The sequence below is a fragment of the Narcine bancroftii genome, chromosome 13 (genome assembly GCF_036971445.1).
Source record: "Narcine bancroftii isolate sNarBan1 chromosome 13, sNarBan1.hap1, whole genome shotgun sequence".
NCBI lineage: Eukaryota > Metazoa > Chordata > Chondrichthyes > Torpediniformes > Narcinidae > Narcine > Narcine bancroftii.
Window position 1 is genome coordinate 16388617 of NC_091481.1, and position 19759 is coordinate 16408375.

Genomic DNA, 19759 nt, shown 5'->3' on the forward strand with positions numbered 1-19759 from the left:
TCATTTCTGCTTTGAATCTGTAGGATCTGCTTTTGCTAAAGCAAAACCCGAAAGTCCTTGGACCTCATTAACTAGAAAAGGAATTGTGAGAGTTGTCTTCTTTCCATTCTTCTTCAAGTGGTGGATACAAGTGACCTCAAAATGCATCTTTTCGTGGCTGCTTTGTTTATACCTCCTTCAAGGTGATTCATTTGAAGAGAATGTAGGGAGAATTTTTTTTAAAAGGGATTACTGTTGGATTAGTGTAAAATGGGCGAACGAGGGTCAGAGTGACTCTAAATCTATTGACCATATATACTTGCGTATCGTCAATACCTCTTAATAGTCAAACACCCCTCCCCCCCTTTCTCTTGGCCCAAAAATCCAAGCTCCTGTCACCTCGGCTGCCTGCCCATCCGAGCTCACAATCACGGATCCTCGCCTTGGCTGTCTGCCCATCCAAACTCCCAATGCTCCGATCGTAGAGTTACCACCCGGTTCCGTGCATCCGAGCTAACAACACCTTAAATGATTCTGGTACTTATTGAGATCAAAAGTTTGACCCGTGTAAAAGTCGATTCCCCCCTCCCCTTTTTTTGATGATTACATGAGTATATACGGATATTTAATTTTAATTTTAATTTGGACAAACAGCACAGTATCAGGCCGCAAAAAGTTACTCCTATCAACCTACAACTCCCATGCCTTTTGAAGGGTTGAAGGAAACGAGCACCCTCACAGACATGGGGAGATTGTGCAAACTCCTTACAGACAGTGTCAGATTCAAACTCCGGTTGCTTGCGCTAAGTGCTATGCTTTTCTTTTGGCTTGGCTTCGCGGACGAAGATTTATGGAGGGGGTAAAAAAGTCCACGTCAGCTGCAGACTCGTTTGTGGCTGACAAGTCCGATGCGGGACAGGCAGACACGATTGCAGCGGTTGCAGGGGAAAATTGGTTGGTTGGGGATGGGTGTTGGGTTTTTCCTCCTTTGCCTTTTGTCAGTGAGGTAGGCTCTGCGGTCTTCTTCAAAGGAGACGCATAGACTTCAAAGTGCTATGCTAACCATGAGTTTATGACTACAACCTGCACACTGATGAGGATGCAGTTTGGTGATGCAGTATCTCTTGATATTCCCAGCACAACTCCAAAGCTTCGTGTTTGTAGTTGAATAAAGCATTTACCTTCTCTAATATTGGCTTTACCGAACTACATGCATATGTATGCTGTAGTCTAATTGGTTGTTATTTGCAATGTATTATAAAAAATGACAAAACACTGTTTTGTCATGTAGATAAAAGAACTCTTGGGAGTCTTTAAATGGTACTGACTAAAATCTTCCTGGTACTGTTCTTATAGGATCAGAACCTACCCCTCTAGTTTACTATAAAACATTTTGACAAGCGCCAAACACTTTTTTTTGTTGACTTGTAATCTTTCAAATTTTGCAAGACTGTATGATGTATGATTTTAGCTGAATGTTTTGTAGAAGTTGCTGAATGAAAATCTTGAGTTAAGCTATGGTGGCATTCTGGTTAACTGTATATTGCTGGACTAGTGGCCATAGTTCTGGGTCATTGATCCAGAGACACACCAGCTTGAAAACCAGGGGATTTAAAATCAAGTAATTAAACATATCTAAAACATGAAAGTCTGCAGACACCGTGGTTGAAGTAAAAACACAATGCTGGAGAAACTCAGCAGGTCAAACAGTGTACTTTCTGTAGCAGAGATAAAGATACATGACCGATGTTTCAGACTTGAACCTTCATTTATGCTGAAACTATTCCCATGTATCAAAATACATGTTTAAGCAATTATTAGAATGAAATGAAGAGGTGTCATTCTTAAAATTCCACAAGTAAGTAATGTATTTCTTTTCACAGTTACAGCAATCGTGTTGTTTTGCACAGCTGAAGTTACACATAGTGTACCATACACTGAAGTATTTGGGCCAATTTGGTTGATGTTATTGCTTGGAACAGTACATTGCCAGATTGTATCAACGCATACACCCAAGCCTGCGACAGGTAGTGGGGGCAAACGAAGAAGGTAGCCCTTGTTTTGGAAACATTGCTGCTTGCTTCAATTATATTGAATTTGTGTTTTACAATGCATTTACGCTGTATTACTGTTAAATTGTTTGAAAAGTAAATTGACATGTGCCAAATAAACATGAAATCTTGTAGTTCAGAAAGACTTTGGCTTGGATTGGAGTCAGAATCTTCATATCCTATCCAATAGTTTTAATCAATAGGTTATGAAGATTGAAACAAACAAATGTGACATTACCTGAGATGAATAGTCACCTCAGTGGTCACTTGAAAATGTTTCCTCAAATTTCATGCATACAATCTCATTTCATAATCTGACCCTTTTATTCCTGCACACAATTAGTTAGCCTCATTTTCTCTGGGTAGATTGACAAAAACTAGAAATGGGAATTTTGGATCTGGATTTCCAACTGCATCAGTTGATATCAATAGTAAGTGGGAAGTCAAAAGGTAAGGAGATTAAACTCCTGGTGACTTATATATTTCTGAAAAATAATTTTGGACATGGTTCCCCTGTTTTACTGGAATATGTTCAATATATTTTGAAAAAATGTTGATTAGCAATTCTATTTTCTGTTCTCAATAACTTGTTACACATTTAGTTAAACAATCACTGAAAAAGCAGACAACGTTTGAAAATGGAGATTTTTGCGAGGGAGCAAATGTTCCATTGATATGTGGAATTCACTATCCACACATTGAAAAGAGTGAAGCAACCGATGTCCCCTGTTCATCAAAGATTACACTTTTAATATTACATAATAAGCAATATACAGTGTTAATTTTGCTTTGGGGGGCACGGTGGAAACTGTTTGATGATATTACATCAAATCTTTCAAAGGAATGTCTGGTCAGGATAGAAAATACTTTCATGTGACTGCATTGAATTACCGTATATTTTGACATATGTCGACTGGCATTATTTAATGGTTTTATGGTGTATTAGTCAACCCCCGTTTTTGGGCTGTCCGGACCTCCCAGCAACAACCTAAAATTAAAAAAAAACCCCAATTGCCAAGTAACAAAGCTGTAAATGTTTTTTAAAAAAAATCCCTCAGTTTACCAGGCAGGAACGGCGACCTCAGTCTCTCAGGTAGGAACAGGGACCTCGGGCCCTATAATTGTAGAAAGTCTGTGTGGGTTATGGTGACGCTCGGTGGTGGGGATGTGTCAGGGAATGGCAGTGTCAGAGGTGGGGAGGTACTTCCAGGGTCGACTAATACACCGAATTGGCGCTTTCAGGGTCGACTTGTATGCCAAATTAGAGTCAAACAGTTTTTGACCTGAATTTAAGGTCTCGAGTATATCTGCCGTATGTCAACCCCCATTTTTTGTGATTTTTGAGGGTTTTATGACTTAACTAATACACAAAAATGTACTGTAAGTAACAAATATATGATATATATTGTATGGACTGGTATTTGTGGGGAAGGGAATACACTGACTAGAAAGACATTTGTGGCCAAGTTAAATAAAAGCTATGTTTACTGAACTTGATGGCCTATTTTGCAAACATAACCAATCTATTCTGATTTTATTTATTGATTTGGCTAAATTACTTTTTGAAAATTTATTTTAAGATGGCCACTTGAGAGGGACTAAATAAGGGGATTAATTTAATCTTAATCTTCAAATATAAATCCATTTAATTCTAATTTGTTCTACAAAATCTGCTTGAATCCCAAAGCTAATAACACTATTTATATTCTACTGTCATATGTAGACATCTATTGTTATGTTGTAAATATATATTTTGTTATTGTATTTGATTTATTGTAGCTGTAAAACAAATTGAGAGCTGAAAGCTCTATATGGATCTTGTGAAAACCAAAGTGTAATTTCCTAAAGTTCATTCCATTAATCTTTAGGATTTTTTTTGCAGACTCAGTAGCAATGATCATGTGCAACTATAAAGCTATATTTTTAATCTTTCTTACAAAGGAAATTGCGGAAAGCAGCTCATTTAGAAGTACACAGGGAAGGAGAGGGCTCCAGTACAACAGATAATACACAGGAGGTCCATTACCAGTCTGGCCCAGGGACCAGTTACAATGTTGGTGAAATCCTTCGAGACATCTGGAATGCTTTTTCTTTTCCAGGGTGCGTATTGAAATATTACTACTCTGTGATTTGTTTGACTTGTCATGCTTGCATTTAGTTAAAGTTTAAAACTTTGGTAATGTTTTCTTGTTTCCGTTTCTTTTCTTCCTCTCTTCATTTGGCTCCATTTATTAATGAGTACAGATCAACTGGTGGCATAAAGCTTTTAATATTCAAATGCAGATATGAGTTTCCACTGAGTGCAGTCCTACTGGTGGACCCATTGTAAGATGGATGTGATTGCACAAGGGGTTTTACTGGGATGTGGTCAGTGATGGAGTATTTTAGGCATGAAGAGAGATTGGATCAGTCGAGAAGTGATCTAATTTGAGGTTTATAAAATTGAGGGTCATAGGTTGTGAGAAACTTACCCTTTTAGCAGAGAGAGAGAGAGAGAGAGAGAGAGAGTGAATCATTCCACTAAGAGGATGGCTGAAACCTGAAACTGTCAAATGGGGTACTGGAAGCAGAGCATTAAAAGCTATTTAGATGAGTGCTTGAAATCTCGTGGCATAAAAGGCTGAGTACTTGGAAATGGCATTAGTACAGCTTGGTACTTGATGGTTAGTAAGAATCGGATGGGCCAAAGAGCCTGCTTCTGTGGTGTGTGAGTCCATCATTGATCTTTTCTGCTGCTTTTCAAGGATTTGTAAATGTATCCTTCAAAGTCCCCCCTTTCTCCAAGGAATTCGATATTCTCCAATTATTTTTTATTCCTTTGTCTTTTTACATTCTCCAAAATACATTACACTTCATTTCTTGATAAAAGTCTATTTGTCATTTTTGTGCTATTTAAATCTTCTTGCATTTTTAAACTTTCCTCAATCTCAACTGTTTGTCCAATTTTTAGACTTCTGCAATTTCTTTATCATGGCTGCTACATTTGGGCCTAAATTATAATTTTAAATATATATATTAAAAAACAGCGGTCTGCGTACTAAACTCTTTGGAACCCTACTGGTCACAAAAATCTCTTGTCAATCACTACCCTTGGCTTCCATTCAGCCAGTTTTGGATCAAGTTTGCCATTCTCCCTTTGATTCTATGGGCTTTTATATATTTGATCACACTACCATGTGGAACCTGGTCAAAAACATTGCTAAAATCTGGGGTTTTTTTGGAATATTTTATTTTTGATTTTCCAAGACTCACACAAATCCAGGACAACAATTTTTTCCTTTCCCCACCCCTCTCCCTTCCCTCCTATACCCAAATATCACAAAGAAAAGATCATTTAAATTAAACAAACATTAAAAAAAACATATATACGAAGTCACAGACCCTTAAAAGAACCAAATATAAACCTAAAGTAACATAAAGTAAAATAAAAAAGACACAAAACAGGAAGGAGTACATCATCTGTGCCACGACCCACTTCATTTATCTCAATCATTTCACTATTAGTACGAATTTTTACCTTGATTCAATTTAGAAGGGGTATAACTATATCTGCGTACCTATATGCCTCAGATAAGGCTGCCATAACCCAATGGATGTGTCATATTTCCTCCTTAAATTATTCAGGATTTTCTCCAGGGGAATACAACTCTGTATTTCCGTATTCTATCGTGTAATATTTAGTTGGGAGTCGGACTTCCATGTGACCTCTATACATTTCGTGGCTACTGCCAAGGTGACCATCACAAACTGAATTTGGCATTTGGACAGTTTAAAACTCACATCCATAATGTTTTCCAGCAGGTAGATTTCCGGATCCTGTGGAAAATCCACCTTGGTAATTTTTTTCAAATGTTCTCCAGGTCCTCACCTTTGTACACAGCCAGGTTCCAATCTCCACACCACACCTAAAGCGCATTTCTAAAATTTCTGGTTTGGATTTATGTAATTTTTATGGTGAGAGGTACAGTTCATGAAAGAAATTATATTGCACCAACCTGTCACTGGCATTAACCAAACGCATGTGGTCATCAACCCTCCTTACTGCTGACTCAAAGAATTCATTCAAATTAGCCAGATGTGACCTTGAGATCATGCTGACTGTTATTGATTAATCTGCCCCTTTCTAAACAAAGGTTTCAGTCGTTGCTTAGAATTATCCTGCTTTCCATGTAGACCCCTCAATTTGTGACTCCCTAGTCTGCTCATCCCTTCCCAGTCACCTCTCCCCGTCCCCTACCATGTTTTCATGCAACCACAGGAGGTGCAACACATATATTTTAACCTCTCATCACTATCCAGGAAACTAAACAGCCCTTCACCTGCACTGATCTACTACATTCAGTTCTTTTGATCTGCCCTCCTCTACATTGGTAAATATCCTCTTGAGCATCCAGTTGTTAATTCTTTCCCACTCCACACTGACCCATTTTCCTTGGCTTTCTTCTTTGCTGTGAAGAATTCAAATGCTTGGAAGAACAGCAGATCATATTCTGCTTGGGTAACCCTTACCCCTAGAGTTCTCCCACTGGACACCCTCGCTTCTTCTCCCTTTGCTCACTTTTCCTGGTTCCATTTGGCCATCATAATTTTGCCACTTTGTTGCACCCTATCCTCATCCCGTGATAAACTGGAAATCTCTCGTCTTCCCTCAGTCCTGATGCAGGGCTGAGATCTGAAACATCAGCATGCACTTTTTGCCTCCACCTACTAAATGCTTGTAATGGTCAATTTTTTGTCCGTAATAAAGTGCTGTTTTGAAATGACACCTGACACACTTATAATTCTGTAATGACATGCTGGTTTTTTCCTGCTGGGTAATTCAATGAAAACTAATGATTTTGTTTGTTTCTTTGGCAGTATTTTAGATTCATTGTAAAGCAATGTCACAGCCAACTAAAGGTCTACTTTTGATCATGAAAAATTGACTTTCATTACCTCTATCATTTCAGGTCAAAAAAAATCAAGCAATCAATTGACAAATCAACAGAGACATATAATGGCTATGTTTCTCTGGATGGAAGAATGAACAATAAAAGCCATGAAGATGGAAAACTATCTCATTATGAAGTAATAGGATCTGAGGAGTACAATTTGATTATAGGAGCAGGAAGAAATTCACATGCCCCTCTAAACTATAAAGTAAGTACCCTAGAATTTGATTGGTCAAATCTGCTGCTGCTTGGGATGTTTGCTAAATGCAATCATAGTGTGGGACTTTGCTAAATCAGGCTGTGGTGGAAAAAGTTTGGACTGGGTTAGGATGAGTGGGTTGAACAGGCAGGCATCTGCAGGTCTGGTCTAATTTGTTGTTGCTAAATTTGAATGAGGCATTTGCATTGCCACACTGGGAATTATTATACTTTCTGATTGCAGTATGACCTTGTACTTGCTCTTATTCCTCACTGTAGAGATCTCCAAATATTGAACACAGAGCAGAAAGGGGGGGGGGGTGGAATCTTGGTTTCAGTAAAATGAGCAATCTAGAAAGGCTGAAGAGCTTCATATTCTAGTTTCTTTACAGTAGAGTGAAATTAAACCTAATGCACTTATAATTTTTATAAATACTTGAATCATTTGCTCCAAATGTAAATTAAATCAGAAGGACTGTAGGCAGCACTTTTTAAAAAATATTCATTTTTTATGCAAGGCAACTGACGTCTATTTGATAAAAGTGTTGTAGATTGGGTCCTGTAAAAATGACTAGCTTCTTGTATTTCTGGAATATCCTTACAAATTAACTATATTTTCTGAATGCTAAACTTCATTGAATTCAAGTTTTCTCATGTGAAGCCCTTTCTCCTTTCTGCCAGAGCCCCTGCAATTTCTACATGAGGCTCCCTCAAGGCCCAAAGGAATGTCTTATCAGGCCTTGGGGACTTATCAACCCTTATTTGCTTTAAGACAGCAAGCACCTCCTCCTCTTTAATCTGTTTTAGTTTCATGACTTCACTGCTTCTTTTCCTTACTTCCCTCCGCTCTGTGCCAGTGTCCTGAATGAATACTGATGCAAAGAAAACATTTAAAATCTCCCCCATATCTTGGCTCCATACAAAGATCAAGGGGACCAATTTTGTCCCTTACTAACCTTTTGCTCTTAATATACCTGTATAGACCTTAAGGATTTTCTTTACATTGTCTGCCAATGCAACCCCATGTCTTCTTTTAGCCTTCCTGATTTCTTTCTTGAGGTTTTTCTTGCATTTTGTATAGTCTTCACATGCCTCATTTGATCCATGTATCCTCTGCACCTCTCTCTTCTTCTGAACTATATCACCAATATCTCTCAAAAACCAAGGTTCCCTATGCCTGCTAACTTTAATCCTGACAGGAACATACAAACTCTATTCTTAAAATGTCACCTTTTGAAGGTCTTCCAATTACCTCGCACATCCTTGCCTGAAAACAACTTATCCCAATTCATGCATTCTAGATCCTTTCTCATTTCCTCAGAATTGTCCTTTCTCCAATTTAGAATTTTAACCTGAGGCCCAGACCTACCCTTCTCCATAATTAACTTGAAACTAATGGCATTATGTTCACTGGATCTAAAATGTTCCCCTACACATACTTCTGTCACCTGTCCTTTCTCATTCCTTTACAGGAAATGCAGTATTGCACTCTCTGTAGTTGGCACCTCTATATATTGATTTAGAAAACTTTACTGAACACATTTGACAAACTCCAAGCCATCCAGCCCTTTTACAGTGTGGGAGTCCCAGTCAATATGTGAAAAATTATAATCTCCTATTATCACAACATTATGTTTCCTGCAGCTGTCTGCTATCTCTCTACAGATTTGCTCCTTCAATTCTCGTTGACTATTGGGTGATTTATAATTCAACCCCATGAATGTGGTCATTCCTTCCTGTTCCTCAGCTCCACCCATATAGCCTCAGTAGACAAGTCCTCTGTCCTGCCTGAGCACAGCTAACAAGCAATGCCACCCCTCCCCCATTCATTTCTCCCCCAGTCCGTTCTCTCATGTCTGAAGCAACAGAAGCCTAGAATGTTGAACTGCCGGTCCTGCCCCTCCTGCAACCAATTGTCACTAATAGCCACAATGTCATAATTCCACGTGCCAATCCACGCTCTAAGCTCATCTGCCTTTCCTACTACCCTCCTTGTATTGAATTAGATGCACCTTAGAACATTTCCACCACGCACAAGCCATTGACTTCTAACTTTACATGCATAATCTTTTTCATTTCTCTTTCTGCTCTGGCACTCTGGTTCCCATCCTCCTGCAAATCCATTTTAAACCTGGAGCAGCACTAGCAAACCTTCCCGCAAGGATATGAGCCCCCCCCACTCCAGTTCAGATGCAAGCTGCCCTATCGGAACAGGTCCCGCCTTCCCTGGAAGATAACCCAATGATCCAGAAGCCCTCCCTCCTGCACCATGTCTTTAGCCATTTGTTAATCTGTATTATCCTTCTATTTGAAACCCCACTGGCACGTGCATGGGTAGCAATCCTGAGATCACAACCTTGAAGGTCCTGTCCTTCAGCCGAGCACTAACTCCCTTGCAGGACCTTCTCTCCCTTCCTACCTATGTCATTGGTCCCTACCCAGACCTCAACATCTGGCTGCTCATCCTCCCTCCTGAGAATGCCATGAATTCAATCTGAGATGTCTCTTGGACCCTGGCATCACAGAGGCAACATACATCAGGATATATCTCATCCATTTTCTTTTTGAATTTACATCAACTTGTGTCCAAAAATCTATAAATCTCAAACTTGAAAATTACTTAGCCTTCTGGGGTAGAGAATTGATGACTGAGTAAAGAAACATCTTTTTTTCCCATGAAAATACCCCCTCCCCTAATTGTAGACTTACATAGGCTATTCTTAATCTATCCCAACAGTACTATCCTCTCACTACAGGAATCATACTGGTGAACAAAAAAATCTTTATACAATAAAAACCTATGTTATCCAGCACCTATAGGGGATGGTAGATGATAAGTGAATTTGCTGGTTGCTTAAGATTGTGTGTTGTATGACAATGTTAAACTTTAATATTTTGTACCTATTTATTTTCTGCAATTTTTTTGCAAGTTGTTTGTGTGACGAGCCCAGAGGACCCCAAAACCTAACAGCAGCAGAAATTCACCAGGACAAATGGTTACTTAAACAAAATAACAAATAACTTGGCCCAAGCAATATTAGTCATGGTCTGCCAGCTTGAGGAGAATCTGTTTATTTCCTCTCTGCATTCTGTCCAATAAGTAATTCTCAATCTGAGAGCGCATGACTCCCATTCCCATGCGCTCTAATCTTGTTAACCAAACTCTTCTGAGGCACTTTGTCAAAATGTTGGTTCCTCATAATCAATAATTTTCAAGGTGTACAGATATTCTTTACAGATTCAAATACTTTCTACCTTTTTAACTATCACATTTAATCAAATCCACGGGAACAATTTTGGAAGCCAAAGAAAATTTTAGGATGACGACGAAAGCTAGGGAAAGATCAGCTGTGATCATGGGTGGGAGGAATCGCAATGGAAGTCAGAACATATTTGAACTTTCCAGCATCTTGTTTACTGTATTTACCTGTGTAAAAGTCAACAATTCTCTCCACCCCCCCCCCACCCCCTTATTTTTGGCTCCAAAATCTGGTATTTTCTATATATCGCATGTAAAATTTGACCTTCCTATTTTTGGGCCCCGGCTGCGCACCCAAGCTCCCGACGCCTCGAACACAGATTTACCACCTGGTCCCAGCTGGCCACCGACCCATCCAAGCTCCCAGGGCCTCCAATGGGAACTTGCCACACAGCCTCTGCCCATCAGAATTCCCAATGCCTTGAATGATGCAGGTACTTACCACGGTCAAAAGTATATGCGTGTAATAGTCGACCCCATAAATTTAACATTAAGAAATTGTCTTTAAAACTCGACTTTTACATGGGTACATATGGTAATTTGCACTTTAACTGCAGAATTTTCTCTCACTGTTCATGAGTGATGGAGTGATTTTGATGGGAATGTGGTGCGGTTGTCTTTTGTGAAGTATGCAAGATGCAGAGTGACAGAATGAGCACGGATCTTTCATAAAAACAATGTTTTATATGAATACTCTTGTGGATAACTTCACTTGAAAGATCTGCTCTATAAATGAGGAAATATATAGATTGTAAAATTCAATGCACGACACTTGCAAGGGGTGTCATCTGGTAAAATTTATTTATTGATCTGTCTGCTTATTTTCATTTTTAAACAGGAAGCAGTTGAAAATGTATCAGATGATGTTTCAAGTGATGAAGATGGAGAAGCTGGAATCCAAACATTCACACAGCGTCGCACCAGTGAACGATCTACAGGCGATTCTGTATTACGGAACAGAAAATCTCATCAATACAAAAGACACTACATTGCTGAGGTTATAATCTGGTTCATTTTTCAATAATTCCTCAAACCCTTTAAGCCCTGAAATGTTGGTATTACGTTACAACTTCAACTCTTACAAGAAGCAACAATGGTATTGATATCGAAATCTTTTTGAACCTGAAACTTGTTTTGATTTTTTTTTAGCATGAAAAGAACTGGCGACTGAAACAGCAAGTAAATGTGAGGTCAAAAGGCATTGTAGTATTTTAAATTGGCTTCAGCAATACATTCACTAATGTACTTCTTTAGGTTACAACAAGGGACACTCCTATATATTTCTGATCATGTTTTGTCCTTGTATAACTGTCAAATTCTTCATTGGAGGTTACCAAACAATTTTGATGATCATATTAAATGGGGAGGTACATATTTTTAATTATGAAAAGGTGAATAAAATACAACATTTGACTATTTCATGCTGTACACTTTTACAGGAGACTGCTAAATCTGCCACAAGTTGCAGTTCACGAGGTTCCAGACAGGATTCTGAAACTGAAGATGTACTATGGGAAGACCTTCTGCAGTGTGCAGAATGCCGTACTTCCGGCACTAGTGAGTCTGAGGGACAGAACACCCACCTGAACTCCTCCGGGAAAAAAGACTATCGAGATGATCCATTCCATCTGGTTTGTTTCAATATGGTTTTCCTTTTTTGTAAAAAAAAAATTACACTTTTAAATGATTGAATTAATTTGTTTAATTAAAAAATATTTTTAAAGTGTGTGGTTATACATTTGCATTCTGGCAATTGTTTCCTACTACATGGATTCAATTCAATTCTAGCTTCTCGCCCTCGCAGCAAAGCTCTTGTAGGCCCACCCCCCCCCCCCCCCCCCGGCACTAAAACTGACAATCTTGAGTTCTTAATTTGGACTGTGTGAAATACTTCCATTAAAGTTCACCAAACACATTTGTTGTCATGTTGACGAATGCAGGAATTATGCTGAAGTTGGGCTGTGTAACAGCAGGTTTGAGATGATCCAGACCTGTAGAACATATTGAGCAGGTCAGGGAGCATTTGTGGAGAGAGAAACATCTTGAGGAGTTTTCATCAGATCCTGTCTGCGCATTTCTAGTTTTTTTTTGTTTTATTTCTGATTTTTTTTTAGCATCTGCTTTATTTTGCTTTTGGATTAACATTTTACTTCAGAACAAGATATTAATGTACATAACTTATTTGAAGAATAATGAGTTCCTGTTGATTCAGACGAAGAACAAACTGACATGTGTACCCTGTACTGTATTTTGCCTGATTAATGAGTTACTAAGGAGGGAATATAGGGAGTTAGGAAGGAAGCTTAAAGGCAGGACCTCCAAGGTGGTAATGTCTGGATTGCTGTTTGTGCCATGTGCCAGTGAGGACAGGAATAGGAAGTTATGGCAGATGAATGCATAGCTGAGAATTGGAACGAGGACATGGTTTAAGATTCGTAGATCATTGGGATCTCTTCTGAGTAAAGTTTGATCCTATACAAAAAGGACGGCCTCCACCTGAATGGGAGGGGGACTGATATCCCAGCGGGCAGATTTTGTAGAGCTGTTGGGGAGGGTTCAAACTAGCTTGGCAAGGGGATAGGAACCAAAATGAGAGGTGAATAGGGCAGAAGGTATAATCAGTATATCTATTTGTGTGAGGAAGGATAAACAGTCAATAGGGAAAAATTGCAAGCGTAAGATTAATAAGGATTTAACATTGGGTACTTTGAAAACAAAATTGAAAAGGTGAATACAGCACTGAATGTGTCTTGTATTTAAATACCTGAAGTATAAGAAAAATGTTATTGATCCAGTAGCTCAGCTGGAAGTTGGCAGGGATTGTAGCCATCACTGATTCGTGGCTGAAAGAAGAACACAGCCGGGAACTAAATATCCACAGTTACACGTAAGGACAGGAAGGTAGGGAAAAGATGAGGTGGTTCTGCTGGTTAAAAATGGAATTAAATCTTTGGAGAGGGGAGACATTGGATCAGAAGATATAGTATCCCTGTGGGTAGAATTAAGAAACTGTAAGGTAAAATGACCCTGATGGAAGTTGTATATGAGCCTCCAAAAATTAGCCAGGATGTGGCATAGAGAAGGCATGAAATAAGGGTAATGTTATGTTAGTCATGGGCATTTCAATGTACAAGTTGATTGGAAAACCAGGTTGGTGCTGGATCCCAAGAGGAGTTTATCTAATGCCTTCAGGTTGGCTTCTCAGACAGATTGTGGCTGAGCCGATCAGGAAAATGGCAATTCTGGATTGGGTATTGTGTAATGAACCAGAGTTCATAAGGGAACCCTTAGACGGCAGTAATCATAATATGGTAGAAGAAATAAAAGGGCAGACTGTTATTTGGATGGGGAGAACATGCAAAATTTGGAGGTGCAAATAGACTTGGGAGATTTCGTGCAGGATACCCTAAAGATTGACCTCCAGGTTGAGTCGGCGGTGAAGAAGGCAAGTGCAATATTGGGATTCCTATCTAGAGGAATAGGATATAAGGCCAGGGATGTGATGTTGAGGCTTTATAAAGCACTTGTGAGGCCTCACTTCGAGTTCAGGGTACACTTTTAGACTCCTTATTTAAGAAAGGATGTGGTGGCATTTGAATTTTTTTGAAGCTGTGGATAAAATGAACTCCGTTTTCCATGAATACAAATTCAACATTTTACAATTAGTCCATATGCCAGAAATTGAAGGTAGAGGAAAATGAGAAAAATACTGAAAGCAACAGCATTTCACCAGGGTAAAATTGATAATAGAGCTAACGGATTTATGTCACTTCATGTATTGATTTTAAGAATCGTAAGAAATCTACAATAGTATTAAAGGTGGAAATGAGATGGTGTTCACATGAGACAGGGGGAGAGATAGAATGATGTTAAAGTTTTTAAACAAAAAATAAAGTTGCATGATGCTTCACTAATATCTGTCCTTTATCCAGAATCATTTACAATGGCTTCATAGTTCCAACATAAGCTTCGAAAGAGTAAGTGCAATCGTCTGGGAATGCAATGAATGTAAGAAAGCGGATATGTCTGTGATGGAAATCAGTGGTATGATCATGAAAAGAGTGAGTACAAGACTTTAAACAGGAGAAAGAGCTAATTCTTTGAACTATACATCTGCCCGTGTTAATAATAATTAAAATGAAATAACATTTGTGTAATGTTTTTCAAAGTACAATATCGAAATAACAGGGAATGTCAGAAAAAGAAAGCATGAAATTCCACTTGATTTTGGAAAGAATTTTCTCTTCCTTTGGATGATAATACAGTTGCTGTACAATTTATTAGAAATGTAGGAATTTTATTGGATGAAATAAAGATTTGCGTCATTGCGAGTTTAAAAAATGTTTTTCCTCTCTGAATTTGTGTGATTCACAGGTAATGATTCAGTAGTTTTTGTTTGGCATTTGTGTGATGTTAATATCCTTTAAACATTCGCAGGTTAACAGCTATAAACAAGGTATTGGCTACCAGCTATTTGGGAACTTCGTTTCTCTGATACTTGGCATCACTCCAGTTTTGTTCAGACTCTTTCAACAGAAAGACGTAGAGCAACTCGCATCATTGTCTGCTGCAGAACTCTTTTTTATTGCATTTGGTTCAAATGAGAATCGAACTGTTATTGTGGTTGCCTTAAGCTCTGTGGTGCGTGTGTGCCTCATATGGATCTTTTTCTTCATGCTGTGTGTAGCTGAGAGAACATATAAACAGGTAAGCAGAGTTACTTTTTAAAAAATTTTAGTTTAGGCATGCAACACCATATTTGGTCCTTTCGGCCCATGAGCCCCAATTAACATACAACCACTGTATGTTCTTGAAGGGTGAGAGGAAACCCGAGCCCCAGGAGGAAACAGGGAGAATGTACACACTCCTTCCAGACAGTGCTGGATGCGAACCCGGATCGCTGTCATAGTGTTGCACTAACTGCACTGCCCTTTAATCATCATTACTTGAATTATCTTGTGTTATATTTCTTAGTTGCCCAAATATACTTGAAAAATTAATCTGTGCTTGATGGGAAAATGAAACAGAATTTGATGTACGAACATGACGAGACAAACAAGCTTGTGACAGCTGTTATGTGGGAGTTAGTATTTTATAGCACCATTAGGAAGTTGTTTGTTCCTGCACAAACTTTATAAAGAATCTGTTTACTTGGTGTCATTTCTTTGTACCTATTTTTAACATTTTAATTTGATATGTTCATAAATATTTGAACAACTGTTTATAGATTTTCCTTTTGATATCCTAAAGGCACTTTAATTTTGTTGTATGTTTAATTACTGATTTTGTGTTCTTTTTTTAAATTTTTTTATTTTTCACACTATAAACCACATTGATCAAGAAACATACATTTTTCTTTTAAAATATATACAACGTCGTTTTCTCCCGCCCCTCCCTTCCCATCCCACCCTCCCTACCTCCCCTCCCATTCATTTAAAGTTCAGAATATAAGATACATTAAACCCGTCAAAAAATGTTGTCACTCAATAAAAATAAACAAGAAGTTCCACTGAGTCAATTCTTTTCATTTCCTTCTCCTTCTGTCATTTTAGGTGGTAGATGTGCCCGGTAGGTTTTCTCTATTATGTTTCATGTATGGCTCCCATATTTGTTCAAATATTGTAATATTATTTCTTAAATTATGTTATTTTTTCTAGTGGAATACATTTATTCATTTCTATATACCATTGTTGTATTCTCAAGTTATCTTCTAATTTCCAGGCTGACATAATACATTTTTTTGCTACAGCTAGGGCTATCCTAACAAATCTTTTTTGGGCACCATCCAAATCAAGTCCAAATTCTTTGTTTTTTATGTTACTTAGGAGGAAGATCTCTGGGTTTTTTGGTATATTGCTTTTTGTGATTTTATTTAATATCTGGTTTAGATCTTCCCAAAATTTTTTCACTTTCTCACATGTCCAAATTGCATGAATTGTTGTTCCCATTTCCTTATTACAGTGAAAACATCTGTCAGATACTGTTGGGTCCCATTTATTTAACTTTTGAGGTGTAATGTATAGCCTGTGTATCCAGTTATATTGTATCATACGTAACCTCGTGTTTATTGTATTTCTCATAGTTCCAGAGCATAACTTCTCCCATGTTTCCTTCTTTATCTTTATGTTTAAATCTTGTTCCCATTTTTGTTTAGTTTTACCATTTGTTTCCTCATTCTCCTTTTCTTGCAGTTTAATATACATATTTGTTATAAATTTTTTGATTATCATTGTGTCTGTAATCACATATTCAAAATTAATTCCCTCTGGTAACCTCAGACTGCTTCCCAATTTGCCCTTCAAGTAGGATTTCAGCTGGTAGTATGCCAACACTGTATCTTGAATTATATTTATCCTTCATTTGTTCAAAGGATAGTAATTTATTTCCTGAAAAGCAATTTTCTATTCTTTTGATCCCTTTTTTCTCCCATTCTCTAAAGGAAAGGTCATCTATTGTAAAAGGGATTAGCTGATTTTGCGTCAGTATTAGTTTTGGTAATTGGTAATTTGTTTTATTCCTTTCTACATGAATCTTCTTCCAAATATTGAGCAGATGATGTAATACTGGAGAACTCCTATGTTGTACCAATTTTTCATCCCATTTATATAATATATGTTCGGGTATCTTCTCCCCTATTTTATCTAGTTCTAATCTAGTCCAATCTGGCTTTTCCCTTGTTTGATAAAAATCTGATAGGTATCTTAATTGTGCGGTTCTATAATAATTTTTAAAGTTTGGCAGTTGTAAGCCTCCTTGTTTATACCATTCTGTTAATTTATCTAGTGCTATCCTCGGTTTCCCCCCTTTCCATAAAAATTTCCTTATTATTTTCTTTAACTCCTTGAAGAATTTCTCCGTCAAGTGTATTGGCAATGCCTGAAATAGGTATTGTATCCTTGGGAAAATGTTCATTTTAATACAGTTTATCCTTCCTATTAGTGTTAGTGGTAAGTCTTTCCAATGCTCTAAGTCATCCTGTAATTTTTTCATTAGTGGATGATAATTGAGTTTATATAGATGGCCGAGGTTTTTATTTATTTGTATACCTAGGTATCGTATTGCTTGCATTTGCCATCTGAATGGTGATTCTTTCTTAAATTTTGAGAAATCCGCATTATTCATTGGCATTGCTTCACTTTTATTTGCGTTAATCTTGTAACCCAACGCTTCTCCATATTCCTTCAATTTCTTATGTAAATCTTTTATTGATATTTCTGGTTCTGTTAAGTATACTATAGCGTCATCTGCAAATAAACTGATTTTATATTCCTTGTCTTTTTTATCCCTTTTATTTTATTTTCTGTTCTTATCAATTCTGCTAGTGGTTCTATAGCTAACGCGAACAATAAGGGTGATAGTGGGCATCCCTGCCTTGTTGATCTGCTTAAGTTAAATTGCTTTGATATATATCCATTTGCTGTCACTTTCGCCAATGACCCCTTATATAATGCTTTAATCCAATTAATATACTTCTCTGGTAAACTGAATTTTTGTAATACTTTGAATAAATAATTCCATTCTACTCTGTCAAAAGCCTTCTCTGCGTCTAAAGCAACTGCTACTGTTGGAGCTTTATTCCCTTCTACTGCATGAATTGTTAATAAATTTACAAATATTGTCTGTTGTTCGTCATTTTTTAATAAATCCAGTTTGGTCTAGATTTACTATTTTTGGTACATAGTCGGCTAATCTGTTTGCTAATAGTTTAGCTATTATCTTATAATCTGTGTTAAGAAAAGATATTGGTCTATACGACGCTGGTGCGAGTGGATCTTTCCCTGTCTTTGGTATTACTGTAATTATTGCTGTTTTGCATGAATCTGGTAAGCTTTGTGTTTTATCAATCCGGTTGATTACTTCCAGGAGGGGAGGAATTAATAAATCTTTAAATGTTTTATAGAATTCTATTGGGAATCCATCCTCTCCTGGTGTTTTATTAATTGGTAGTTTTTTTTAATTATCTCTTGTATTTCTACTATTTTAAATGGTTCTGTTAATTTATTTGTAATTTTGGTAGTTCAATTTTAGTTAAAAATTCATCGATTTTGTCTTCTTTCCCTTCGTTTTCAGTTTGGTATAATTGTTCGTAGAATTCTCTGAAGTTTTCATTAATCTCTGTTGGAATATATGAGATTTGTTTGTCTGTTTTCCTTGATGCCAGTGCCATTCTCTTAGTTTGTTCTGTCTTAAGCTGCCATGCTAGAATTTTGTGCATTTTTTCGCCTAGTTCATAATATTTCTGTTTTGTCTTCATTATGTTCTTCTCCACCTTATATGTTTGTAGTGTTTCATATTTTATTTTTTTATCTGCCAATTCTCTTCTTTTAGTTGTGTCTTCCTTCATTGCTAATTCTTTTTCTATATTTACTATTTCCCTTTCCAACTGCTCTGTTTCCTGATTGTAGTCCTTCTTCATCTTGGTTACATAACTTATTATTTGCCCTCTGATGAACGCTTTCATTGTGTTCCATAGTATAAACTTATCTTTCACTGATTCCATATTAATTTCAAAGTACATTTTAATTTGTCTTTCAATGAGATCTCTAAAATCCTGCCTTTTAAGTAGCATGGAGTTTAATCTCCATCTATACATTCTTGGAGGGATGTCCTCTAACTCTATTGTCAATATCAAGGGTGAATGGTCCGATAATATTCTAGCTTTATATTCTGTTTTTCTTACTCTGTCTTGCATACGAGCTGATAACAGGAATAGGTCTATTCTTGAGTATGTTTTATGTCTACCCGAATAATATGAATATTCCTTTTCCTTTGGGTGTTGTTTCCTCCATATATCCAAAAATTGCATTTCTTGCATCGATTTAATTATAAATTTGGTTACTTTGTTCTTTCTGTTAATTTTTTTTCCCAGTTTTATCAATGTTTGAATCCAAATTATTTCCTCTTCTATTTTAATTGGTACATTTTTACTGATTAATATGGCTACTCCTCTAGCTTTTGAATTATATGATGCTGCTGTTACATGTCCTACCCAATCTCTCTTTAATTTCTTGTGCTCCATTTCAGTTAAATGTGTTTCTTGCACGAATGCTATATCATTTTTTTCTTTTTTCAGTAAATTTAGCAGTTTCTTCCTTTTGATTTGGTTATGTATTCCGTTAATATTTAAAGTCATATAGTTCAACGTAGCCATTTCATACATTGTTTATCTTTCCTTTTCGTTTCCTCATCATCACCTTTCCTTCTTATCCATTTCTGCTTTCTTGTTTTGAACACTTTATAAGACAACATTTCTAAAACATCGAACATTTCCCTTATTCTCCTATCTAAAATTTCTTTAACCCTACTATCCCCTCCCCTTCCTGAGTTGCCCTTTATCCCTT

The 19759-nt window shown here is 37.2% G+C and overlaps 1 protein-coding gene across 7 annotated transcripts in view; it reads left to right on the forward strand.

Moving 5' to 3' along the window:
- Positions 1-19759, forward strand: part of LOC138748484 (protein PHTF2-like) — a 105093-nt gene that overhangs the window by 54486 nt on the left and 30848 nt on the right. For all 7 annotated transcript variants that reach the window (XR_011348055.1, XR_011348057.1, XR_011348058.1 and 4 more), the window contains exons 5-12: positions 24-182; positions 1863-2028; positions 3972-4130; positions 6980-7169; positions 11257-11415; positions 11858-12049; positions 14351-14479; positions 14856-15125. Coding sequence is in view for 3 of the 7 variants with exons in the window: in XM_069908770.1 (XP_069764871.1) it covers positions 24-182; positions 1863-2028; positions 3972-4130; positions 6980-7169; positions 11257-11415; positions 11858-12049; positions 14351-14479; positions 14856-15125 (1424 nt within the window). In the remaining 4 variants the exon portion in view is untranslated. The remainder of the gene's footprint in view (positions 1-23; positions 183-1862; positions 2029-3971; positions 4131-6979; positions 7170-11256; positions 11416-11857; positions 12050-14350; positions 14480-14855; positions 15126-19759) is intronic.